Source organism: Orbicella franksi, chromosome 1 (assembly GCF_964199315.1).
Source record: "Orbicella franksi chromosome 1, jaOrbFran1.1, whole genome shotgun sequence".
NCBI classification, from domain to species: Eukaryota; Metazoa; Cnidaria; class Anthozoa; order Scleractinia; family Merulinidae; genus Orbicella; species Orbicella franksi.
The window spans coordinates 37,680,396-37,708,093 of record NC_138145.1 but is presented as its reverse complement, the minus strand read 5'-3'; the positions used below and the strand labels follow the sequence as shown (position 1 = coordinate 37,708,093).

The window sequence follows — 27,698 nt, the reverse complement described above, 5'->3', positions numbered from 1 at the left end:
ATCATAATTCATGACACAGTAATAACCCGAACTGGTGTTGTCTTATTTTTCCTCATTTTCAATAATCACATGCTTGCAAGTAAAAAAAAAAAGGTAACATCTACAGGACAAGTGCTGGTTTGCTAGTTATCTTGGTTACATGGTTGCTATGGACATCACTTTTCAAAATTCCCTTTCCCTTCTCTGATCATAATGAAATTTTCCATGACCAAATATGAAATGTCAGTTTTAGTGGCTTTTTCTGACCTCAAATTACAGCCCTTTTTTACTCTGATGACTGTAACAGAGACTGGATAGTTTTCATCAAATTGTTCTTCTTCAAGATAAGCTTATAATGGGCGAATATGATATTACATGTCAAATCAGATTTTGTTACCTCCACAGTAGCCACTGCCTCTCGCTACAGACACACATTAGTGCAGGTCGACAGTGTTCTCTCTCCACTCTAGCCATTTGCATGAGCTAAAATAGTAAGTTGATAAGAATTTTTTTATGACAGTTATTAATTCATTAATAATGCTAAAGAAGGATGATATACCAGTTGCTAATGCAAATGATTTGTCAGATATGTAATACTGGTTAATATCCACTTTAAAAAGCCCGTCAGCTTGCATTGTTTCACTCACCACATGGAAGTTGCATGGATGACTAAATGGCAGGCTTGCAGATTGTGCCATTGCAATGGATGTCTGCATTGCACTTGCTGGCTGGCCTGCAAAACAAGAAACACCCTTCTTTGTACTACATGGTGTTGAATATTAATATTAATTAACACAAACCATACTGGGCTAATTGCACTTGTATCCTTCAATGGGAAAACTGATAAGATTATTTTTGTTGTGCAGTTTGTATATGATACAATATGTTAACTCTTACCAGGAGTTTGAGGTAATAAATCAAGCAACACACTTGCATCTGGTAATTCAACGGTTCCTGAAAAGAATTTTGGAACACAAGACATGTCAATTAAAAATGCTGCATAAAAGACATTGTGTTCATTTCTAATATTCAATCATTGAAACTTCAACAATTCTTATGTTAAATTTTACGTACTTTGAGAAAAAAACCCTCTCAAGGTTACCAGTCTGCCAGTGCTTCAGGTGATAACTGATAAAGCAATATGTTAAACTCATGGGTCCTGAATCTGTGACTTAGTCAAGGAAAAAGCAATATTAAAAAAAAAAAAACACTCACCTGTAACTGTTGCATTTGGATTCTCAGCAGATGGCCTGGCAACTCCGGCTGAGATTACAGAGGCAGTTAAACCTGAAACACGTAACAGTAAATAAATGTACTTGTATTAGTTTTCAGTTCCCTTTCAGTGCCACATACGTTATTAATAAAAAAAAACTTAGCAAACCATGTAGTGAAGCAGTATCATGGTGCAAAGTGCAACCAAAGCTCTGACACCTGCATAGTAGTCGCAGTAGTGTAGCTCTCCACTGCTGTACACTCCCTGTCTGTTATTGCTATTAATTCAAATGGAATTTATTTTCCCATAAACTGATCAAATCATATCATATGTCCAGCCTGTCCTGCAAAAGTGTAGCGTAATGATGACTTTAACTCCAAATCAAATATGATCAAATCAACAAATAAAGAAGCCTTGACTGTGCTCTGTTCTGGTGTAAAGCACACAAGAAGCTGTAGAGCACGCAAGAAGTGTAGGGGAAAACACGAGACGAAGTCGAATGTTTTTCCCCACTTCTTGTAAACATAGACAGTTCGATTGTTGTTTTTCATCATTGTTTTACTTCTTAAGTATAATTTCTGCCTTCGTAACAAATATAATGTCTTTTATCGAAGCACTGTTTAGGTTGAGAATTTGTTTATTTCGTTAGGTGTTTTGTCAGTGGGAATCTCGCAAAACTTGTTATTTGCGTACAGTTTTAACACTACTGTTGCTAACAATGGTCTCTGTGAGCCATATTTACTACAGACAAATAGCTCGTTTCCATTGCGTTTGTCTGAATCACAGGGGATGTTTAATTTGGCGCAAATTTGTCAAAATTCCGACGCAAACACTTGAAAGCCAACTTACCATCATCAATCCGTGCTCTGTTCTCTGCTAAAGCACGCACTTTCAGGCAATCAGAGCGCACGTTATATGGAAACTTTATTGTAATATATATTATACAAATGCTCCTTCAAGAATTGATATGTACAGATACGTACACAGAAAGAGAAGGCTACTAATTGAAACTTTGATCTTCTACTGCAACCTTTGTTAATCTAAAATTATGGATGCTTAATTGTTGGGTTAATTGTTAAGATAAGTGCAGCTTTTACTCTATAAATCTTTAAAATGACTTTAACCAATGCAGTTTGACATAAAACACGCCATACAGTACCTGGTGGCCTTGGGATGGTGTGGTTTGAGGTCACGGGGTTTGGTGTAGCAGTTCTGCTGACAGGTACCTGGTCCACATTACTGGTATCTGTTTCTCTTGGTAATGTTGCACGCCATCTACGACCCCGTTCTTCCATTTCAACATCATCTAATCTTAAGATACTCAGAGGATCATCGTCACTGTCTTGCATAGCCTCATCAGTACCACTTGTGGTGTTTGGCAGTCCCAAGACAGTGGTAGTGGTCGTTGTTATTGTTGTCACTGTAGTAGTGGTGGGGACAGTGTTGTTACCAGTTGTGACAGTACTTCCTGGTTGATGACTTAGCCCAAGAGATTCTTCAGATTGCCTACCAGAACCTATGCCATCACTGACACTAAGTGGTAGAAGCCCTCCTCCAACAGATGCTTCAGCACTTCTCCCAGCTTCAGCACCAGTCACAATGTCAATTGTTGAGGGACGTGTAAAAGTTGTCGTGGTTGGAATGGTCCCTACACCACTATGCCTATCCAGCCCGCTCCCTGACCCCGTTGTAACAGTAACAATGTTAGTTGCTACTGTGTATGTTGAAGGGGTAGTACTGAGTGGATTTCCCAAGCTGGCATTTCCAGTCAACCCATTCCCTGACCCCGTGGTAACAATGCCAGCATTGGTTGTAGCAGTATGTGTTGATGTAGTACGCGATGGAGTTTGTACTCTATTACGCCTACCCAACACAGTCCCTGCGCCCGAGGTAACAGTACCAGCATTGGCCGTAGCAACATCAGCTGATGTACATGTAGGAATACCGCGAGGATCTCCTCCTCCTACATGTGCTCTGTTATGCCCACCTGACACTGCCTGCGTGGTAACAGTACCACCATTGGTTGTGACAGTGCGTGTCGATGTAGTACGGGGGTGAGATCTTACTCTGTTACGCCTACCTGACACAATCCCTGCCCCCGACTGAGCAGTACCACCACTGGTTGTCACAGTGCGTGTCGATGTAGTACGGGGTGGAGATGCTAATCTGTTATGCCTACCTGACATAATCCTTGCCCCTGCCTGAGCAGTATCACCACTGCTTGTCACAGTGCGTGTTGATGTAGTACGGGGGGGAGAGCCTAATCTGTTCTGCCTACCTGACACAATCCCTGCCCCTGACTGAGCAGTATTACCATTGGTTGTCACTGGGAGTGTCGATGTAGTATGGGGTGGAGATCCTGATCTGTCACGCCTACCCAACACAATCCCCGCCCCCGACTGAACAGTATCACTATTGGTTGTCACAGTGCGTGTCGATGTAGTACGGGGTGGAGATCCTGATCTGTCACGCCTACCCAACACAATCCCCGCCCCCGACTGAACAGTATCACTATTGGTTGTCACAGTGCGTGTAGATGTAGTACGGGGTGGAGATCCTAATCTGTTACGCCTACCTGACACAGTCCGTGCCCCCGACTGAACAGTATCAGCATTGGTTGTCACAGTGCGAGTCGATGTGGTACGGGGTGGAGATCCTACTCTGTTATGCCTACCTGACACATTCCCTGCCCCCGACTGAAAAGTATCAGCATTGACTGTCATAGTGCGTGTCGATGTAGTAAGGGGTGGAGATCCTAATCTGTTACGCCTACCTGACACAATCCCTGCCCTTGATTGAACAGTGTCCGCATTGGATGTTACAGTTCGTGCCAATGTAGTGTGGGCTGTAGTTCCCACTCTGGTATGCCTCCCTGGTACAACCCCTGACCTACCTGTAACTGTGTCATTAGTGTTTGTCAAGGCTGGGCTGGTTGGTGGATGTGCCCTTATGCTGCTAGAGCTGTTGTGATAACTGTTCATTCCATCTACACTACTAGCATGGGTTGTGGCAATACGAGTGGAGGTGGATCTATTGCTTACACCCCTTACCCTGGAATTTGCCTGCTGTCCTCCCCCAGATCCAGAGGCTGTACCTTGGGCTGTGGCCACTATTTACCAACCAGAAAAGGAAAGAGTATTCACAGTGATATTGAACCTTTCAAAGTGCTGTCGCAATGCAACCTTCTTCACCATTGATTCTTAACTTAACAAGTAAGAGATTGACGACAAAAAATTAATCTAGAAATCTGGATCCTGTACGTACAATCAACGGCATTATGTTGGTTAAACTCGCTGGGTTTCCTTCACGAATCGCCTTCATTGGCATCAGTAAAGTTTCTTGATAACATGTAATAATTAGAGGCCCCAGTGAGCAATTACTCTCTTGTACCTAACTTGAGTGCCAAGAGAGAAAACCTCATGGGTCAACCTTCAGGGAATTTTCAAGTAAGCTTCCAGAAAAGTATGGGCATGATATTTAATATCGCATTGGTTTAAATGTTGGCTTGAATGCAATGGAAAATTCAATTACCTTGAGGAAGATAGCCTTGCCTAAATGATAAGCCTCGGCTTGATTTCCGTCCTTTAAAAAAGAAGATGTCATAAATTTAATACGAAACATTTCATGAAGTAAGTGCAATTGAACCATTTAAACCCTGCCATCTGAGTAGCCATAGTTATTTTACTTGACATTGCAGCATCAGAATTGTAATAATGATTTACATACATTATTCAATTGATATAACAAATTCACACCCACCTCCTCGTGATGCTGCTGGTCTAGGTGGCTGATCCTGTAGAGAAAATACAAAATTTTGTTATCTAAAAAAATTATTGTATATAAAAAAAGAAATCACAGGAATAAGAGAAGTAAGGGATTTAGTTTATTTGTTCAATTTTACTGTCTACAGTTAGGTTACTTCTACACAAAGGTGTCATGATTACTTGTGTCTATAATTTTTTTTTTTAGAAACATCTCTTCATTTGTACTTATTTGTTTCTTAAACATTCAAGCCTTCAAGCATTCAAGCAAAATGTACTAGGTTTGTGTTATACACTATGCAAGGACATTTTTCAGCAGGACACCTGTGAGCTTATTTTGTAAACTTATAAAAAATATATTTAAATGTAAATATGAACGAGTACCTCATGATCACTAGGGCTGCTCTCTATTAAGCGCAGGTACAGTGCACCCTGGCCACACACTTTCTTCAATTCCCTGGCAGAAAACCCTGAAGATGGCCGGACAGCAGGGATCAACACGTTTCTCGAGCTTTTATCAGTCGCGAGAATTTCAAAGCAGTACTCTCCATCACTAAAAGGCAGAGTAATATTACCCATGAATACAGCATTTCAATTTATTTCATACTGTAGACCAATACTACAGAGCTGGAAAAAAAAATAGCTGAAAACAGGGTGATTGTTTTAATTAGAGTTTCCAAAGATTTTGTCCATCAGAGCCTGTCTTTAATTGGGTGCTGATCTTCTTGTCTTGGCTGGACTAATCTCATTATTAAAAGCAATGTACATACTGCCAGGTTACCACAGTTATCATCAAATGTTGTCAATGTGGCCAATGCATTTTTCTGCTATATGAAACTGTTGTTGGAAAACATTAATAGGATCAGAATTAATAAAACCTGTTTATTATAGTGTAGAATGGGTGTATGATTTTCTGCTTTCAAAAGTCATTTTGAAAGCAATTTACATTAATATATATAAATATATATGTATATGTCTCTTGTTAGAGAATTCAATGTCAATTTGAATTAAGTTTGAGCAAAATAAAATGGTGCAATGAAGACACCTTGCTGGTAGTGATTAAAATTTAAGAAACTGCTTTGGATTTTAGACTTACTTTGTGGTTGCTCCTCTGAGGAAAGGGAAGGCACCATTCAGGGCTCTCAGTGCTCCTGCTTCTTGTGTTCCCCTACCCAAAGATATCTGGACAATCCTGCCAGTGTTAAGAAGATCTTGCCTGACAGTACCCCTGGGAATTGAATCATCACTGGGATCCAATAACACCACATTCAAATTGTAAACCTGCCCCTTTGGGTTGTTCCCAGTGCTTAAAGCTGGGACAGCTGATTCATTTGATTGTCCCTGAGCTGAAATTGGAATACCCTGAAAATTTTGCCTTACCAAACCAGCCAAGTTTCTGGTAAAGGAAAGAACCTGTCCAAAACAAAATCAACTCATGACAAGAGATCACTATAAAACCACATTAAGTATTAACTTTGTTCTTAAAATGAATGAAAGTAACAAAGAAATGATAATTAATTAAACAATGACTCAATTTAAGAACCTTAAAATTGCTGAGTCATACACTATTTTATCACCACTATAAAATTAAGCAATACAAATTAAGCACGTACAATTTTTCTATCAAGTTATGGAAGCATGAGTGAACTTTCGGGAGAAATTGAAATGCTGTTGGAACAGGAGCCATTAGCCGAGTGTTTCTAACGTTTTTCAAGTTCTTCAAAATTTTCATGAGTGGTTCTATAAATCAATGGAATCACGGAGAAGATGTTGTTTTCTATTTCATTTAGAAAGTACCAAGACTTAAAAAAAGAAAACAACTTGCTCACGGCTGTCATTAAGTTTTCATTGAAGTGTAGCCTTGATCTCCACACCTGTCACAAATTTGTTACTTTATGGAGGAATTAAACCTACAACAGCAAAGTTCAACCGTAACATCAAGGACCCATCCAACATGTCCAGCCGTAACCGGTGCTAAGGGATACAGCCCTTATTGATAGCTCTGTTGCTTACTTTGATGTTCAAAATGAAAATTCTCTTTGCTTGTGCCACCGCATGCTAATATTTATTTCTAATAAACAGTTAGATAATGAGCTCAAGATTTCTATTAAGGAAGCGAGCATGAATAATATAATTTTTGGCACTACTAAGGTTGCAAATGATTTTTGTGACAGTGGATGGTATAATTAAGTAAAATACCTGAGTTCCCAAAGCATCCGCTTTGCAAACTGGCACAACAACTTATCATGTGATCAATTTCAAGAGTTAATTATACACGCAAAAGAGCACTTTGCGGATCGGAGTTAGGGTTGGGATTAGACAGCCCAACGGTATGGGTTGGGATAGAAGGATAACTAGAATTCAGGTGTGGACAAGTACAGTTGGAACTTCACTTGTCCAGGAAGCAAAGTATGAATTTCCACAAGGGTCTGCAGGGAGCTGGGTGGTTTACACACAAACAAAAACAAAACAAATGCAATCAAAACTATGCAAAGGGTTAGGTGCCTCCCCCATTAAAGATCTTCAACCAATTCCACAAATCAGCAATAGTATGATTTAACATGTTCAATTATATATCTCACTCAAAATGTTTGCTCAGACATGCCTTTTAAAAAATCTAATTGATGCATGCTTACTATGATAAATATTGTTATGAGTGTGACAAATTTATTGACAATAATTTAATGGTATATAATTTAATGGTATATATGTGTCTATTTTATGCACTGAAAAATCAGTCATAGACTTGTTTCAATTGACTTTACCAACAAACATTTTAAAAACAAAATAGCATCTAAGGGACCCCTACTTTGCCACCCTGACTGTGTCTTAGCCATAAACAAGTGCATTGCAGTTGCAAATTACATTTAGGAAACGGTAATTGACACCACTTCACTTTAAATTAAATGCTTATTGACAATTAATTAAATTACATGCCAACAACCTGGTCACTTTCCTCCTCTTCCTGTCTCGCATCATCATCATCAGAATCTTCCTGTGAATCAAACAATGATTTGCTGTACTTCATTTAATGAAACCACTACTAAATGAACTACATTTGACTTCATAACAATTGTCTTATTGTCCTGTGAAGAAGTTCACTGTTTGTTCCCCGTAAACTGACTGCAATTTATTTTGTCACAGGAAGCAGTTATCGTTGTGGATGGTTTTTTTAATTAGGCAATCACGGTTGGTAAGACAAACCTTGTTAAATTACATTGTACATTTTATATACATGCTGATGGAATTCAAGATCTGACTCAATTGAGTCGTGAACCTTTCCAATAAACCTGCACATCCATGACAGTCAATATCTGATTGAACAGAGAGCAATAAAACTTTATATTCCAAATTTTTTGCAACAAGTATATTACACTTTGATTTAACAACATACTTCTGAATGCTGCCGCTAAAATAAAAATAGACATTGTTTTACCAAACAAATTCCTTTCCCATACATATGTAAAATTAGCTGAATGATCAACATATTTTTGTATACTTACGGGGATTCCTGGACTGGGTGTTTCGGTAAGGTAGCCGCGTAGGCTCTCTAAGACTTCTTCAACCTCCCCATTGTCGGATCCCTACATGGCAAGAAATTATTTTTCACACAATTTAAGACTAACTGGTATGCATGCAGCACATATATATTGTCAGCTATTAAAGGCAAATATATGCACATTGACTGAGACTATTTCAATTTTATATCAAACCATAAAACATTTTGAAACATGCAAACATGGCTTGACGATATAGTGAACCCTCTCGCAATTAGCCATACGTATTAAATTGGGATTGAATAAATAAGCTTAAATTTTAAATAAATAACTCAAAATTTAAGGTCACTCGGAACCTTATGTACAAAATTTCTTTGAAACTTTGCCAAAAGTGGCGTCATTAAAAATGTAATTTAATTTAATTTAACTTCTTAAAATTTAATAACAGAAACCATAAATTCACCACGACCTTTTTGAATTATAAGCCCCTGAAGCTGTAGTTAATGGCGTTTTCAGCAGGTCATGCTGCTGCTTTGGTAACCTGTTGTGTCACGAAAATGATAACAATGTGTTCAACAATGATCATGCATTTTTTTTAATAACATGTGTGTAGCTTCAAGTGATAAAGAGTAGTTGTAAATGACCCAGCACCAATTTGCGAACACAAAGCTCATCATGACCTGTTTGATCACTATGTGGAACGTCCACACCACAGGAAGGGCACTTCTCTGTCCTGTGAGGGCAGATTAGCAGATGCTGGGCAAGTTCACGTTGGTAAGAACGAAGAATGCATCCTCTACCTTTAAAATTGCATTCCACAATCTTCATATCGCAATTTGGAAGGTGATTCTCCAGACCAGCTGTTGGCCCAGTCCAGCTGCAGCCACCAGGAAGAGAGATCGTTGACGGACACTTCATTACTCTCCTGCCAATAGCACCTTCAACTGCAAGATTTCTAACCAAAGTGCCACTTAAAACTCTCCTGTCGACTGGACAATGATTGTTATTTGACTGCCACTGGGTGATGCAGTGGTGGCAGAAGGAATGCCCATCTTGACAAGAGACTGGCTTGTTGAACACACCATAACTGCAACAATAACAACAACAAAAAACACATTTCACAATTTATTCCAAAAAATTTGGCAGTAGCCACAAAATTGATGCTGTCACAGCCTTAAAAATTGATTCTAAAAATACGTCTAAGAAAAATTCCGCAATTTTCGATGGAAAAGTTGATGGCATTACCTATAAATCGGAAAAGGCCTTTTTCGACTGGGCGGTTTGTTGCCCCATTTCAGACCGTGTGATGATACTCTTGAGAATTCTTCCTTCAAATTTTCTAAATAGCTGCGTGTATATGAACAAATAATTTTTAGATGGATAAAAGAACAAATCTCTCGGGAATATCACGTGGTCTGTAATAGGACAACAATCCGCCCAAGCGAAAGAGGTCTCTACAAGTAAGACTAGGCCTGTCAAAGGATGGTAAAGTCTTTGAAACCGTTCCAGGGTTGGCAGAGAACTATTAAATTGCTGCAAAATATGCAGGACTAACATTCACTCACCAGATACTGCAGAGAAACTCCTGGTCCACATTTTCCACAAACAATTCAGGAGAATATCCAGACATGATTCTATCGGACAGTTAACTCTTAAAAATTACGAACAAAAATGAGCGAAAAGACAGACAAGAAAGATGGATCGAACAGAGAATGATTGAGGGCAGCAACGATCAAGCACGTGCGAGAGGAACAGATCGAGGAACTGCAGAAGACAACAACGAGATAACACTAAATAAATAATGCAATACGATCAAAAGAACCAAATGTAAATATATAGCGGCAATAATCCTATCGAGCGAACTGTGAGTTTGAATGGTCACTTCCACGAGAAGACGATCGGGCAAAGAGCGAAACGATCAAAATATGGCGGAACTGTATCGAGCCGAGAGGAACTGGGGTAAATAGGCCTCGTGTAGGAGAACAGTTTCCGTCCTTAACAACAGGCGGTAACCAAGGGTTCGAACGTCACTACCGGCTTCACGTTACATGGTATGAGTCATTACGAGCTTCGCATTACATGGTATAGCCATGACAACCAACTTATTTCGAGATAGAATTACATGACATGATGATATCACATTACTTATTTCGACCTATTTCGACCTATTTCGACCTGTTTCATGTCTTTTCGACACATGATGAGTCGTAATATGTCGAAAAGTAATTTTGCTACAGATGGCGCGTCATACAATACAAGTAAAAGCATTTCAGACAAATTAATTTCCAAAACATATAGCAGTTTAACACATAAGCTTAATCACCATGTGTTGCCTCATTCCAGATAAATTACTCTAAAAAATCTTGTTATGATTAAACAAAGACATATAATTCATCTTAGATAAAATTATTCACCTTCTAAGGCAGATATAGCCATTGTATTGATTTGATCTTGTCTGCTGTGTGTGTGTGTGTGGGTTCGGGGGGGGGGGCAACACTCGCGAGAATACTGAAGAAACCGCCGGTAGGGGGGGGCAACATCCACGAAAATACACACATGGTGGGGGGGTGAACATACATGATGATATTTTCATGCAAAACGAAGCTAACTTAGAAGCAAGTTGGAACCCGATCAAAAGAGGAAGAAATACATATGACTACAGTTAACAATGTAAATATATCAAATATATTTTGTTTGTCCAAAAAGCTTACCTGTAATCCGAGTTCAATCGCTCGCCAACAAACGGCAGGTATATTTTGCAGGTTGCAGGTTGCAGGTTGCAGGTTGAAATTTAATTATAACTGGAGAACCGCTGGCACTAAGAATAATTAATAAGCTATATATTCGTGAGAGGTTCTTACATAAAGTAGCCTTTCACATTGGGAAAACACGATCGATCCGCTAAAAGTACTTATCGATCGACACGCTGATCGCATGAGACCAGTGAAATCTCTTCAAGGCCATCTGGATGGCCGCTCCACAGATGTTTCCATCAATTCCAGATTTGGCTCGGGTCTTCCCTCAACAACAGAAGATTGCCATCACAAATGAAGAAAAATAAATAAAGAAATGAAATAATATAAGATTTTAACCGACGGAATATACTAGCACAAGCTCAGTGTGCTTTCATTTTGGTACTCACAGGGAAGAAAGCAAATTCAGCAGATATTTCAGATGATATTTCAGATCTTTCTTCAAAAGCGATAATTCATTGCAGGCTTAAAATAATAGGAATATACTCTCCTCCCATCGCTTCGGCCTGTTTGGCACTTAGATGGAAGCTACCTTACGGAGCGATTATAAACAATGTCATGTAACAGTCACGGTAAGTCTACCACCTGTACGTTTCTTTTAAGTGCCAGCGGTTTTCCAGTTATAAATAAATTTCAACCTGCAACCTGCAAAATATACCTGCCGGCCAAAAAAGCTCTCCAGCTCCGAGCGAAGTTCTTCCCTAAATATACAACAGGTACACTGATAAGGAGAAAGTCCTCCATACGAAGAAAGCATGAAAGCACTACAAGGAAAGGTACTAAATACACAGTGAATAAGAACAAATTAACCTCTTTAGCTTTGTCTACCTTTTTTTCAGCCCCTTTCAACTTACGTGGTTCAGCAATATGGACGAACTGTTGTTGCAAAGAATGCTAGGAGCGTTCACTCATCTCGCGTGTTACCCGCGCGAGTTGGTGTCGTGACAATATTCGCACGTAATCCATATTTTGCCCGGGTGTGTGTGTGGGATGGGGGGAGGTGGAGTTACCCTCGGAAAAATTGGATGGGGGTGTGCGGCCCGCTTCTTAAAACCCTTACTCTATTTATGATCAAAATCTGCGATTTTCCCTACCCTATTTATGACCTGCAGACCAAAAATTCGAACCCTATTTATAAACTGACCCTTATATCAAAACACTGTTTCAGACCTCCCTCGTCGACTCCCGATAACTAGAAACTTCAAGCTAGGGAAATTGAAAAAGGTTCGAGTTATCGGAAGTTGAGGACAAATGACCGGAAATAAGGAAAAAACGGTGTTTAATGTTTTTCTATACATGCAGTGTACATTTCAAGGGAAAGGGCACTTCAAGGGAGCCAAGAGATTTATTGACATTTTGGAAAAGGAGTTAAGAAGCAACACTTTGTGAAAATCAGCGGAACCTGAACTGAAGTGACACGTTTTGTGTAATGGAAAAGAAAGAAAAAGGTTCACACGGGTACTTCAAAATAAATTTAATGTTTTGGACTACAGTTCACTGTTTGTTTTAGCTTGTCACGTATTTGCAGACATGGTTCGAGTTATCGAGGGTAAAATTATATAGAAAATGACCTGAAGGGATACGAAATTGCTTCGAGTTAGCGGGAGGTTCGAGTTATCGAGAGTTCGAGGTTACCGAGGGAAAAATTAAAATAAATGTGTGACGTAAATCCCGGTGAAATCGATTTTGGTTCGAGTTAGCGAATTCCCTAGTTCAGGGGATTAATGTTAGATTGGCGTAGTCAGAATTTATGACGGGCTTTTATTGGTTTTCTTTTCGATAATGCTGAAAAAGTGGCTTCTTCTTAAAAACACACCCATATCAAGACTAGAGTGCAAGAACCATACTCTATTTATGACCAGAATGGCCAAAATTGATATCCTATTTATGACCAAAACGGCTGAAAAACCATACCCTTTCGGGCTTTTATACCTATATAGCCCAAATATATAAAGCCTGGTTCTCATATCCCGCCGACCTACCTGCGACGTAGTCGCCGGTTGCAACTGGAAATGTTTGGCCATCTGTTCCAGTGTGTCCCCGGCGCATCTGCGATGGATCATCGACGTATTCAAATTTGCGAAAAATGCATATCGAATGGCCGCAATTTTCAACCAATCCAGCTGTAATCGTCTCACTGGAGCACGTTGTGTCCGCAGATGATGCTCACAAAATATTTTCATCGCCGACAATCGCCGACAACCGCCGGCTTGCCTGCGAAGTTGAACTCAGCTGAACGTCGCTGGAAAGCCAGCGGTCAATGTGATAAATGTTCGCATATGCCGCACTGGTGTCCCAGGCCACGCCGGCGGCTACGTCCCAGGTAGACTTAAGGGAGAACCCCTCCCTCGGGATATTTTGATCCACTTTCATTTATGCCATCACGGATTGATATTTTAGTTGAAGTCTGTTGTGACCGGACCGAATCTCCCTCTTCGTACCTTCTGGCAGGAAATTTATAGGTAGTTAGGTAGTCAGTCATTAGGCATCTTTACATATAATAATAACTTGAGTTTGTTAGCACGAGAGGGCAAAACGCACGAGAATTCCTCTCATGACTAACGCTGAATTGAAGAAAGCTACAAGAACCGGAAGAATGCTATCGCACTGCTAAAACTGGTTGTGATGGCGTTTTGCCATCTCGCGCTAACAAAGTCGGCTATCGTCCGGAAGGGATGTTCTAGGAACATTTGGGTAGGGGTGTGCGGCGCGTCGACACTGTAAAACGAAACAACGCTATTTTCACTACTCTTTTCAAACCTGATCCTTACATGTAAATCGATATACACCATATTCAGACAAGGCCTTACCCAACAAGTGCCTCGGTTTAGAGATCTTCAGACAAGAGACACGAATCAGAAAAATAAAAAAGTTAGCCAAAGTTAGAAATAAGTTGCACACTCTCGTATTCTTGGTATCAGGCTGGAACTGGCTTACAATGGAGGCCCACGCGGGGGAATGTCATTGAAAAGAGATTGATGTCATTTGCATTTGTTCGGAAGGGGATTAAGCGCAAATAGGTCAATCAGAAACCAAGTATATCCTCTCTTTTAACTTTCAGCGAGGCTGTACTGAATTATGTCTGGTATCAAGCAACTCTTTCCATTATCACTTTTCAAAAATATAGGTCCAATTGCCTGATTTTCAAATTGTTTTGGCTTTCATTTGTACTATCAGGATACATTGAGTTTTAGAAATTTAGGTTCAATTGTCTGAATATTCTAAAATGTTGAAGCTACTATTTGGACCCCTGAACATTTTTACCGAAAATATTCCCGAATAGATTTGTTGCCTTTCAAAAATTTGTAGCTCCAATTGTTTGATAGTTTTAAATGATATTGCTTTCGTCCTCAACTGACAGACATTTTTACTAAAAGTATTCACTATTACAACTGATTTTCAACGCGTGGTTGCAATTGTCTGATTTTTCTAAAATGTTACTGCTATCGTTTGCTACGGACAAAGATTTACCGAACATCCGCTATCAGCTCTATTGCTTTTCAAAGTTGTAGTTTCAATTGTCTGATATACTTCTAAAATTCTATCGCTTTCCTTTCTGCTCACCATTACTTAGTTCTAATTGTCTGCTTCTTCTAAAATTTTATTTCTATAGTTTGCTACGGACAAAAATTCACCAAACATTTGCTATTACTTGATTGCTTTTTGAAGCTGTAGTTTCAATTGTCTCATTTTTCTAAAATATTACTTTCGTTCGCAAATGACAAAGTTTTATTGAAACATTTTTAACAGAAGTAATAGGAAATATGGATGATGCTGACACCGAAATCGCGAGTGTGGCGCATCTCTAAACGCAGAAAAACACGCGACAGAAAAAAAAGAGAAATGGGCAAGCATCTCAAACCCAAGCCTTGTCGAGAGCGACAGACTACCACAAGTAAAATGTGTGTAGATTCGAGAAAGGGACAAATCTAGCATCTTTAAAAAGTTCTGTAAATATAGTTTGAGATCCCGACACCGAAATCGCCTTGTGGCGTATTTCTAAACGCGCAAGATCTTACTAGAGAAAACAAAGTTGATATGGGCGAGAATCTCTTACCAAAGCACTGTCCAAATCGATAGACTTCCAGAAGTGAAATACACGTGTCTAGATTTGAGGGAGGGCCAAAAGTAGCATCTTTAAAAAGTTAGGTAAGCATTGCTTGGGATCCCCGCCCCTAAAACGTGAGTGTGGTGCATCTCTAAACGCACGAGAACTTACGCCAGAAAAGAAAGTTGATAGGGACAAGAATCTCTTACCCAAGCACTGTCCAAATCCATAGCCTTCCAGAAGTGAAATACACGTGTGTATATTTGGGGAAGGGCTAAAAGTAACATCTTTATAAAGTTACGTACGCATTGGTTGGGATTCCCGCACCTGAAACGCGAGTGTGGCGCATCTCTAAACGCGCGACAACTTAAGAGAGAAATGAAAATTGATATGGCCCAGAATACCCAACCTAAACACTGTCCAAATCAATAGACTTCCGCTACTGAAATACATGTGTTTAGATTTAAGAAAGAGCCAAATCTAGCATCTTAAAAAAGTCCAGTAAGCCAAGTTTGAGATGCCGACACCGAAATCGCGAATGTGGCGCATCTCTAAAAGCGCAAAAACACGCGACAGAAAAAACGATAAATGGGCGAGAATCTCCAACCCAGGCATTGTCGAAAGCGATAGACTACCACAAATGAAATACACGTGTGTAGATTCGAGAAAGGGCCAAATCTAGCATCTTTAAAAAGTCCAGTAAGCATAGTTTGAGATCCCGACAACGAAATCGCGAGTGTGGCGCATTCCTAAACGCGGAAGATCTTACTAGAGAAAACAAAGTTGATATGGGCGAGAATCTTTTATCCAAGCACTGTCCAAATCGATACACTTCCACAAAAAAAATACACGTGTGTAGATTTGGAGGAGGGCTAAAAGTAGCATCTTTAAAAAGTTAGGTAAGCATTGGTTGGGATTTACGCACCTAAAACGCGAGTGTGGCGCATCTCTAAACGCACAAAAACGTACGAGAGAAAACAAAGTTGATATAGGCGAGAATCTTTTACCTAAGCACTGTCCAAATCGATAGACTTCCACAAGTGAAATACACGTGTCTAGATTTCAGGGAGGGCCAAAAATAGCATCTTTAAAAAGTTAGGTAAGCATTGCTTGGGATTTCCGCACCTAAAACGCGAGTGTGGCGCATCTCTAAACGCACGAGAACTTACGCCAGAAAAAAAAGTTGATAGGGACAAGAATCTCTTACCCAAGCACTGTCCAAATCGATAGACTTCCAGAAGTGAAATACACGTGTGTAGATTTGGAAGAGGGCTAAAAGTAGCATTTTTATAAAGTTAGGTACGCATTGGTTGGGATTCCCGAACCTAAAACGCGAGTGTTACGCATCTCTAAACGCGCGACAACTTACGAGACAAGTGAAAGTTAATATGGCCGGGAATATCCAACCTAAACGCTGTGAAAATCAATAGACTTCCATAAGTAAAATACATGTGTTTAGATTTGAGAAAGGGCCAAATCTAGCATCTTCAAAAAGTCCAGTAAGCCTAGTTTGAGATGCTGACACCGAAATCGCGAGTGTGGCGCATCTCTAAACGCGCAAAACCACGCGAAAGAAAAAAAAAAACGATAAATGGGCGAGAATCTCCAACCCAAGCATTGTCGAAAGCAACACACTACCACAAGTGAAATACACGTGTGTAGATTCGAAAAAGAGCCAAATCTAGCATCTTTAAAAAGTCCAGTAAGCATAGTTTGAGATCCCGACACTGAAGTCGCGATTGTGGCGTTTTCTTAAACGCGTAATATCTTACTAGAGAAAACAGAATTGATATGGGCGAGAGTCTCTGACCCAAGCACTATACAAATCGATAGTCTTCCACAAGTGAAATACACGTGTGTAGATTTGAGGGAGGGCCAAAAGTAGCATCTTTAAAAAGTTAAGTAAGCATTGCTAGGGAACCCCGCACCTAAAACTCGAGTGTAGCGCATCTCTAAACGCACGAGAAGTTACGCCAGAAAAGAAAGTTAATAGGGACGAGAATCTCTTACCCAAGCACTGTCCAAATCGATAGACTTCCAGAAGTGAAATACACGTGTGTAGATTTGAGAGAGGGCTGAAAGTAGCATCTTTAAAAAGCTAGGTAAGGATTGGTTGGGATTCCCGCACCTAAAATGCGAGTGTGGCGGATCTATAAACGAGCGATACCTTACGAGAGAAAAGAAAGTTGATATGGGCGAGAATCTCCAACCCAAACACTGTGCAAATCGATACATTTCCACAAGGAAAATACACTTCTGTAGATTTGAGAAAGGGCCAAATCTAGCCAGAAAAGAAAGTTGATAGGGACTTAGAATCTCTTATCCAAGCACTGTCCAAATCGATAGAGTTCCACAAGTAAAGTACACCTGTGTACATTTTGGGGAGGGCAAAAAGTAGCATCTTTGAAAAGTTAGGTAAGCATTGGTTCGGATTTCCGCACCTTAAACGCGAGTGTGGCGCACCTCCAAACGCACGAAAACTTACGAGAGAAAGCAAAGTTGATATTGGCGAGAAACTCTTACCCAAGCACTGTCCAAATCGATAGACTTCCTCAAGTGAAATAAACGTGCGTAGATTTGGGGGAAGGCTATAGCTAAAAGGAGCATCTTTGAAAAGCTAGCTAAGCATTGGTTGAGATTCCGGCACCTAAAAGGCAAGTGTGGCGCATCTGTAAACTCGCGATAACTTACGATAGAAAAGAAAGTTGATATGGGCGAGAATCTCCAACCCAAACACTGTCCAAATCGATACATTTCCACATGTAAAATACACGTGTGTAGATTTGGCAAAGGGCCAAATCTAGTATCTTTAAAAAGCCCAGTAAGCATAGTTTCAGATGACGACACCGAAATTGCGAGTGTGGCGCATCTCTAACCGTGCAAGAACATATTAGAGAAACAAAAGTTGATTTGGGCGGGAAACTCTCACCCAAGCACTGTCCAAATCGATAGACCTCCACAAGTGAAATACACGTGTGTAGATTTGGGGGAGGGGTAAAAGTAGCATCTTTATAAAGTCACGTATGCATTGGTTGGGAACCCCGCACCTAAAAGGCGAGTGTGGCGCATCTCTAAACGCGCGACAACTTGGAAGGGAAAAAAAGTGTATATGTTCGAGCATCTCCAACCCAAACACTGTCCAAATCGATACATTTCCACAAGTAAAATACACGTGTGTAGATTTGAGAAAGGGCCAAATCTGGCACCTTTAAAAAGCCCAGTAAGCATAGTTTGAGATCCTGACACCGAAATCGCGAGTTTGGTGCACTTCTAAACGCGAAAAAACACGCGACAGAAAAAAAGAGAAAGGGGCAAGAATCTCCAACCCAAGCATTGTCGAGAGCGACAGACTACCACAAGTGAAATACACGTGTGTAGATTTGAGAGAGGGCCAAATCTACCATCTTTGTAAAGTCCAGTAAGCATAGTATGAGACCCCAACACCGAAATCGCGAGTGTGGCGCATTTCTAAACGCGCAAGATCTTACTAAAGAAAACAAAGTTGATATGGGCGGGAATCTCTTACCCAAGTACCTTCCAAATCGATAGAATTCCACAAGTGAAATACACGTGTCTATATTTCAGGGAGGGCCAAAAGTAGCATCTTTAGAAAGTTAGGTAAGCATTGCTTGGGATCCCGGCACCTAGAACGCGAGTGTGGCGCATCTCTAAACGTACGAGAACTTACGCCAGAAAAGAAAGTTGATAGAGACGAGAATCTCTTACCCAAGCACTGTCCAAATCGATAGACTTCCAGAAGTGAAATACACGTGTGTAGATTTGAGGGAGGGCTAAAAGTAGCATCTTTATAAAGTTACGTACGCATTGTTTGGGTTCCGGCACCTAAAACGCAACTGTGGCGCATCTCTAAACGCGCGTCAACTTACGAGAGAAATGAAAGTTGATATGGGCCAGAATATCCAACCTAAACACTGTCCAAATCAATAGACTTCCACAAGTGAAATACATGTGTTTAGATTTAAGAAAGGGCCAAATCTAGCATCTTAAAAAGGTCCAGTAAGCATAGTTTGAGATGCCGACACCGAAATCGCGATTCTGGCGCATCTCTGAAAGCGCAAAAACCACGCGACAGAAAAAAAAAATCTCCAACCCAAGCATTGTCGAAAGCGATAGACTACCACAAGTGAAATACACGTGTGTAGATTCGAGAAAGGGCCAAATCTAGAATCTTTAAAAAGTCCAGTAAGCATAGTTTGAGATACCGACACCAGAAAGGCGAGTGTGGCGCATTCCTAAACGCGGAAGATTTTACTAGAGAAAACAAAGTTGATATGGGCAAGAATCTCTTACCCAAGCACTGTCCAAATCGATAGACTTCCGCAAGTAAAATACACCTGTGTAGACTTCGGGGAGTGCTAAACGTAGCATCTTTAAAAAGTTAGGTAAGCATTTTTTGAAATTTCCGCACCTAAAACGCGAGTGTGGCGCACTTCTGAACGCACGAAAACCTACGAGAGAAAACAAAGTTGATATGGGCGAGCATCTCTTACCCAAGCACTGTCCAAATCGATAGACTTCCACAAGTAAAATACACGTGTGTAGATTTGGGGGAGGGCTAAAAGTAGCATCTTTAAAAAGTTATGTAAGCATTGGTTGAGTTTCCCGCACCTAAAACGCGAGTATGGCGCATCTCTAAACGCGCGATAACTTGCGAGAGAAAAGAAAGTTGATATGGGCGAGAATCTCCGACCTAAACACTGTTCAAATGGATACATTTCCACAAGTAAAATACACGTGTGTAGATTTGACAAAGGGCCAAATCTAGTATCTTTGTAAAGTCCAGTAAGTATAGTTTGTGATGGCTACACCGAAATTGCGAGTGTGGCGCATCTCCAAACGTGCGAGAAAGTACTAGAGAAGCGAAAGCTGATATGGGCGACAATCTCTTACCCAAGCACTGTCCAAATCGATAGACCTCCACAAGTATAATACAGGTGTGTAGATTTAAGTGTGGGCTAATAGTAGCATCTTTAAAAAGTTAGGTAAGCATTGACTGGGATCCCCGTACCTAAAAGGCGAGTGTGGCACATCTATAAACGCTGGAGAAATTACCAGAAACAAGAAAGTTAATGTGGGCGAGAATCTCCAACCTAAACACTGTCCCAATCGATACACTTCCACAAGTGAAATACAGGTGTGTAAACTTGAGAAAGGGCCAAATCTAGAATCTTAAAAAAGTCCAGTAAGCATAGTTTGAGATCGCAAGACCGAGATCGCTAATGTGGCGCATTTCTAAACGCGCGAGAACTTACTACAGAAAACAAAGTTGATATGGGCGAGAATCTCTTACCCAACCACTGTCCAAATCGATAGACTTCCACAAGTGAAATACACCTGTGTAGATTTGGGGGAGGGATAAAAGTAGCATCTTTAAAAAGTTATGTAAGCATTGGTTGGGATTCCCACACCTAAAACGTGAGTGTGGCGCATCTCTAAACGCGTGAGAACTTACAAGAGAAAAGAAAGTTGAGATGGGCGAGAATTTCCAGCCCAAAGACTGTCGGAATCGATAGACTTCCACAACTGAAATACACGTGTGTTGATTTGAGAAACGGCCAAATCTAGCATGTGCAAAAAAGTCTAGTGGGCATAGCTTGAGATCCCGACACCAAAATTGCGAGTGTGGCACATCTCTAAACGTACGAGAACTTACTACAGAAACGAGAGTTGATATGCGCGAGAATCTCTTACCTAAGCACTGTCCAAATCGATACACCTCCACAAGTGAGATACATCTGTGTAGATTTGGAGGAGGGCTAAAAGTAGCATCTTTATAAAGGTAGGTAAGAATTGGTTGGATACCCGGCACCTAAAAGGCGAGTGTGGCGCATCTCTAAACGCGCGAGAACTTACGAGACAAAAGAAATTTGATATGGGCGAGAGTCTCCAACGTAAACACTGTCCACATTGATAGACTTGCACAAGTGAAATACAAGTGTGTAGTTTGAAGGGCGGGCTAAAAGTAGCCTCTTTTTTAAAAAAGTTAGGTAATATAAGCATTGGTTGGAAGCCCCGGCCCGCACTTAAAATGCGAGTGTGGCGCATCTAGAAACTCACGAGAACATACGACAGAAAAGAAAGTTGATATGGGCGAGAATCTCCAACCAAAACACTGTCCAAACTGATAGACTTCCAGAAGTACAACACATGTGTGTAGATTTAAGGGAGGGCAAAAAATAGCATCTTTTAAAAGTTAGGTAAGGATTGGTTGGGATCCCCGCACCTAAAACGCGATTGTGGCGCATCTCTAAACGTGCGAGAACTTACGAGAAAAGTGGAAGTTGATATGGGCGAGAATCTCCAACCTAAACACTGTCCCAATCGATACACTTCCAAAAGTGAAATACACGTGTGTAGATTTGAGAAAGGGACAAATCTAGCATCTTAAAAAAGTCCAGTAAGCATAGTTTGAGATGCCGACACCGAAATTGCGAGTACGGCGCATCTATAAACGCGCAAAAACACGCTTGAAAAAAAAAGATAAATGGGCGAGAATCTCCAACCCAAGCATTGTCGAAAGCGACAGACTTCCACAAGTGAAATACACGTGTGTAGATTTCAGAAAGTGCCAAATCAAGCGTCTTTAAAAAGTCCAATAATCATAGTTTAATATCCCGACACCGAAAGCGCGAGTGTGGTGCATTTCTAAACGCGCGAGAACTTGCTAGAGAAAACAGAGTTGATATGGGCGAGAATCTCTTACACAAGCAGTGTCCAAATCGATAGACCTCCACAATTGAAATACACCTGTGTGGATTTGGGGGAGGGATAAAAGTAGCATCTTTATAAAGTTAGGTAAGCTTTGGTTGGGAACCCCCACCTAAAAGGCGAGTGTGGCGCATCTCTAAACGCGCGACAACTTACGGGAGAAAAGAAAGTTGATATGGGCGAGAGTCTCCAACCCAAACACTGTCCAAATCAATAGACTTCCATAAGTGAAATACACGTGTGTAGATTTGAGAAAAGGCCAAATCTAGCATCTTAAAAAAGTTTAGTAAGCATAGTTTGAGATTGCGAGACCAAAACCGTGAGTGTGGCGCATTTCTAAACACGCGAGAACTTGCTAGAGAAAAGAAAGTTGGTGTGGCCAAGAATCTCATATCCAAGCTCTGTCCAAATCGAAAGACCTCCACAAGTAAAATACACGTGTGTAGATTTAAAGGAGGGCTAAAAGTAGCCTCTTTAAAAAGTTAGGTAAGCAATGGTTGGAAGCCCCGCACCTAAAACACGAATGTGGCGCATATCGAAGCGCGCGAGAACATACGAGAGAAAAGAAAGTTGATACGGGTGAAAATCTCCAACCCAAACACTGTCCAAACTGATAGATTTCCAGAAGTACAACACATTTGTCTAGATCTGGGGGAGGGCAAAAGTTAGCATCTTTAAAAAGTTAGATAAGTATTTGTTGGGATCCATGCACCTAAAACGCGAGTGTGGCGCATATCTAAACGCTGGAGAACTTACCAGAAAAAAAGAAAGTTAATATGGGCAAGAATCTCCAACCTAAACACTGTCCAAATCGATACACTTCCACAAGTGAAATACACGTGTGTAGTTTTGAAAAAGGGCCAAATCTAGCATCTTCAAAAAGTCGGGTAAGCATAGTTTGAGATGCCGACACCGAAATCGCGAGTGTGGCGCATCTTTAAACGCGCGAAAACACACGAGAGAAAAAATATAAACGGGCGAGAGTCTCCAACCCAAACACTATTTAAATCGATCGACTTTTAGGAGTGGAATACACGTGTGTAGATTTGAGAAAGGGCCAAATCTAGCATCTTGAAAAATTTTAGTAAGCATAGTTTGAGATCCCGACTCCAAAACCGCGAGTGTGGCGTATTTCTAAACGCGTGAGAACTTACTAGAGAAAAGAAAGTTCATATGGGCGAGAATCTCTAACCCAAGCACTGTCCAAATCGATAGACTTCTACAAGTGAAAGACGTAGATTTGGGGGAGGGCCAAAAGTAGCATCTTTAAAACGTTAGGTAAGTATTGTTTGGGATTCCCGCACCTAAAACGCGAGTGTTGGGCATCTCTAAACGCGCGATAACTTACGAGAGAAAAGAAAGTTGATATGGGCGAGAATCTCTTACCCCATGAGGGGACGCAAATGATTTCTACCGTAAGTATCTCTTCCCGGTTTTTTTCTTTTTTTTAATTCTATGAGAACAGGGCTGTATTACTCTAAGGCTGTGGTTGTAATTCGTAAAAACACTTAGTTCTTATAAATCGTTTAGATTTTCTTCGTTCCAGATCAAACTTATGTTGGTGAAGCTTGGGTGGGCACTTTGTATGTAGACCGTGATGTAAGATACCTTAAACTATATTTACTGTTCATGATGCACTGCTACGTTAGTCCGCTTTATAAATATTTAACTTCTTTGGTCGAGTTTTTAATTTCAATATAATTAACGTCATTTTTATGCGTTCCAGTTGAAAATGATGCAAAGATGTCAATTTTAGTAATTTCAATTTGAAGAAAAGGAGCTGTCAGTACCTTCTTGTTACTTGATGAAAATTTTGTGGGGTTTGTTTTACCAGGGCGCTTCATGACGCCTCCTAGAATAAGCTTTCCCTTCCCTAGTTGAATCGTCATCAGTCTATCGTACGCTATTCAGATTATTAATTGGAAAAATAATTATACTTCTGAACCCTAGTTCCTCTATTTTCAGCGGATGGGGGGTGGACTCACTTCTTTCGGAGGTCGTTACTTACGGACTTTTACGATTCGTTGCGTGTACGAGCCATTGGCCAAGCGATTGCCCAAGCCATTGGCAGCCGTGCATGGTAACCTAAAACACTGACAATCTATCTTAGCTCCATGTACTAAGTTTCTCCTCGCTCTTTTTTTTTTTTTTTTTTTTGCCCTCGGCTGTGTAATTTGCGATATTTTCTACACAATAACTTCAATTGCCGAGCATGATAATACTGCACGTGACTCCCACTGCCAACGACATACTCAGACAAGTATACCAGATCATCTGGGTGTTTATTCCTTAAGATCTGTTTTAGATTGATTAATCAAACGCTCCTTTACGCCTAGACTAGCATCTGGATGCAAGCTCAGAGTTTATTGTGATGGCTTTCGTTGGGTAAACAAGATATTTACGTCTGCTCGCCGCTTTCAACATCCATTCGTAGGCACTTTGGTATCTTTAAGTTCAGTTCGTAGATCTGAACTTGGCTCAGGGAGAGAAGCAGAGGAAGGTTCATGTTGTGTAATTCGTTCATTATTGCGGGACTACTTGATTTATCGGCATTTCCCGGTTTTGTCCGCTCACGTTTTTTCCTGCCCAAGTCTTTCTTCACGTGTGTTTAGACGTGATCCGATATATAATGAACTTGTTTTGCTCCAGACTATTGGCGTCGGTGGAGTCCGCCATCATTTGAAAGCATCGGGAATGACTCGAACGCACTATATATTTACTTTTCAAGCACCATTAATATCGTAATTTCATTTTAAAGCTTGTCTCATATTCCATCGGCCCTTGCTGGTTTATTTTCTATTTAATATCATCGACATGCCACTGAAACAGATTATGACGCCTTCCTTGGCCGCAAGACGAAGAACCCTAGTGAGAGTATGTAAGGAATGCTAGAAAAATTTCCTACCATTTCTCTGCGGTACTTACAGTAGAAGCCCCGTGCGTCCCGTCATGGACCGAACGCATGCAGTGAAGTCTGTACACACGACCGAGGTCAAGATTCTCCCATACAGACCAACTAAGCTCGGTTAATAAGATGTTTATTATATGGCAAACAAGAACAATTTAATTCGTTTCGTCGTTTCGTTTCGTTCGAATTTAATTCGTAACTGGTTTGTTGGTAAGTGACATTTTGCTTGCGAACGGCGATAAGCTGAACTTAATTCTGCCAAAGTTTGCTCGTCCTCTTTACAGCTTTTTGGTAGTTCGATTATTAAATGTTGTTAGAAGAAAACAGTCAATATTTTTACATTTTAGTTTGCAACTTTTTCACTGCAAAACATTACTGGTCTAGATGCCGGTTTCGATGCCGGTCTAGATGGGAAAATCTAGACAGCTTTCAATACCGATTTCAGCCAATCAAATTGGTGAATTCGGTAGTTCTCAGTTTACGACAAATTTGTGATCACTGCTGAGGATTGGTGGATATCACACCCAAAGACAATGTAATGATGAAAGACTTTTTTCTATCTAGACCTTTCGTCTTGAAAGGATATTCCTCACGATGTCCGCACTAATCAGGCCGGACTGCTTCCAAAACAATTGCACCTCCTAAAAAAATTCATGGAGCTGTCTAATTATGTTTCTCCTTTGATTAAAAGAAATGATTTTGTATTCAACAGAGCTTCCAGCTGCTTAAGGTCATTCCCCATTATTACATTGCGCATCCTCACTGCGCATAATTTATGACGTCATTAGCGCGCGTTCGTGCAAGCGCACATTGAAAACATGGCGGATTTACCTTGATATTGAGTTCTGTCAGTTGAAAAATGGCTATAGCTCACCGTGAACAAGCTCGGGCACCCCAATTTTTTTTCCAGTCATTTCAATCAACTAATCATTAGCTTTCCGTGAGAATAGACTGATCTGATGTCTATTGTTGAAAATTGAATAAATAAGGAAAATAGCAGCTGCATTGTAGTCTTTTCTGTTTTGCAGTTTGATAGCCGTTGCAAGCAATTTGGTTCCAATATTTTAACAAGGATTCAGCTGTCTGTCAAAATCAAACTTAAAAAGTTTATTTGTGTCCGACACAAGTATTGACTGTAGTTTGAGACGTGTTTTCATAAGTCTGGGCTCACAAAGAGTTTACAATAAGTTGAAATGCGTTCTTGTAATAAGCGTTAAATAACGCTAAAATGGGACATTTTCAATGCCTCACTGTTCCTTAACGAGCACGGGCACCCTCCCCTTTTTTATTTTATAATTAAAGTTCTCGTATGATAAATATTCATTGGACAAAGTTTGAACAAAAATCTGTGCGCAGTTTTATTTCAGGGGAATTACTTTAAGTTGTTGTTTTAATCAAGGACCACTTTTCTTTCCCTTTTGTAACAATCATTTTCTCTGCAAAACCTAAACTTTTATTCCAATTCCAATTCCAAATTTCCTTACGATCAGTTTGATTAAATCGTCTTCGATCGATAAACCGATGCAACGTGTTCTTTTTACTTGTCAACTTCCTGCTTAATGTTGGGGAAAATACATTCTGCCGTTTTATCAAACGGAACTATATACCCACTTTTAAGACTACCATTAGTTCATTATAAACTTTTCCTTTGGCCCATCAAGGAGTAAATGATTCAATCCTCCACCATTTTAAGCAAATAATAGGGGTAAAACATGATACCCAATTTTTTTTCAAACATTACTTGGCCTCACACTAGAGCTTTCAAGTATAATCTAAGTTCACTTAGAACCCACTTTGAGAGTGAAGGGGTAAAAGGTAATTACTTGGACTTTACTTAGTGACCATGGAAACGTTAGTAAATCAAAGAGGCCGAAGTGCGCCGCCAAGTATGGTCTACACCACATTTGAGAACGCACGTTCTTTCCTTGACACGTTTGAAAATTGATGGCATCGCACGATAAAGCACTCATTTCCCTACAAAACCCGTACTTTTGTTCCAAATGCAAATTACCTTATGATTAGTTAAGTTAAAATTAGCCTCTATTGATCGATCGGTCGGCGCTGCGAGTTCTTTTTTTACAGTCAACTTCCTGATTACTGTTTGTGGAAATTAATTGTACAGTTTTTTTTTTTAAAGGAAACTATTTACACACGTCTGTTCTTTACAAACTTTTCCGTAAAACCACCATGGAGAATATGAATAACAAGCTTACCCATTCATTGTTTTAAGCAAATAAAATGAAGTAAAACATACTAACCATCATTTGAAACCTTTATTTAAAAATCAAGGGAACAAAAAAACAGCAGATGCTTCTCTGTTGATCAACCCGTCAAATCTGAGAAATATGATATAAGCTTGGCGATGGATGGCGCATCTTAGTCACAAATTATGGCAATCATTACAAAACTTTTCTGAAAATTTTTTTCCATTCTCGTCTTTAAAATTAACACGGCCACTCTTTTGTTTTGTTTTGTTTTATTTTTGTAAAGAAACCACAAAACAACCGATCATAAGCTTTTTAAGCTTGTCGTCAAGGCGTTGGTCGCAAAAAAGTTAAAACGATGAAGTGGGAAAATAAGTAAAGCTTTTATTTCATGAGCGCAATTTGAACTGAGTCACGTTACGTTTATCTGGTTGCGTTACAATCTACGCTGAGTGTCTATAAATGTCTTGACAAGTTGCGTCAGTGTTAAGTCAACATGCCATGTGAAAGATTAGTCCACGATGATTGGTCTTAAAACGATCAAAAAACTACAAATTTGGTCATGATATGACACTTGCATCTCAGCCTCACATGGTGCGGTTTACA

The 27,698-nt window shown here is 40.1% G+C and overlaps 3 protein-coding genes and 1 pseudogene across 4 annotated transcripts in view; all 4 read right to left on the bottom strand.

Annotated features, from left to right (window-relative positions):
• The window catches only part of LOC145461481 (uncharacterized), a 479,224-nt gene that overhangs the window by 106,673 nt on the left and 344,853 nt on the right, over nucleotides 1-27,698 (bottom strand).
• On the bottom strand, nucleotides 360-3,997 carry LOC145461342 (uncharacterized). Its single transcript, XM_081445643.1, has 5 exons — nucleotides 2,352-3,997; nucleotides 1,195-1,266; nucleotides 877-933; nucleotides 627-712; nucleotides 360-462 (listed from the first exon to the last, which is right to left on the bottom strand). Exons 1-5 carry the CDS (start codon nucleotides 3,913-3,915, stop codon nucleotides 373-375), a joined length of 1,869 nt encoding a protein of 622 aa, XP_081301769.1. The 5' UTR covers nucleotides 3,916-3,997; the 3' UTR covers nucleotides 360-372.
• LOC145461358 (uncharacterized) lies at nucleotides 4,920-6,511 on the bottom strand (annotated as a pseudogene). The gene is made up of 3 exons (XR_014040502.1): nucleotides 6,050-6,511; nucleotides 5,338-5,506; nucleotides 4,920-4,985 (listed from the first exon to the last, which is right to left on the bottom strand). The product of XR_014040502.1 is annotated as an uncharacterized LOC145461358 (transcript).
• LOC145464313 (RING finger protein 151-like) lies at nucleotides 9,023-10,639 on the bottom strand. The gene is made up of 3 exons (XM_081448162.1): nucleotides 10,016-10,639; nucleotides 9,251-9,537; nucleotides 9,023-9,183 (listed from the first exon to the last, which is right to left on the bottom strand). Exons 1-3 carry the CDS (start codon nucleotides 10,078-10,080, stop codon nucleotides 9,023-9,025), a joined length of 513 nt encoding a protein of 170 aa, XP_081304288.1. The 5' UTR covers nucleotides 10,081-10,639.

Excerpts from the sequence above, each read along its gene's own strand:
- LOC145461342 (XM_081445643.1), bottom strand. The coding sequence starts at position 3,915 with ATGACAGTCAATGCTGATACTTTTCAGTCGGGGGCAGGGAATGTGTCA. Across the intron at positions 1,267-2,351 it reads CACCATCCCAAGGCCACCAG|GTTTAACTGCCTCTGTAATC; the intron begins GTACTGTATGGC and ends TACGTGTTTCAG. Across the intron at positions 463-626 it reads ATCCATGCAACTTCCATGTG|CTCATGCAAATGGCTAGAGT; the intron begins GTGAGTGAAACA and ends TTACTATTTTAG.
- LOC145464313 (XM_081448162.1), bottom strand. The coding sequence starts at position 10,080 with ATGTCTGGATATTCTCCTGAATTGTTTGTGGAAAATGTGGACCAGGAG. Across the intron at positions 9,538-10,015 it reads GAGTTTCTCTGCAGTATCTG|TTATGGTGTGTTCAACAAGC; the intron begins GTGAGTGAATGT and ends TTATTGTTGCAG. Across the intron at positions 9,184-9,250 it reads TGTGGAATGCAATTTTAAAG|GACAGAGAAGTGCCCTTCCT; the intron begins GTAGAGGATGCA and ends CTGCCCTCACAG.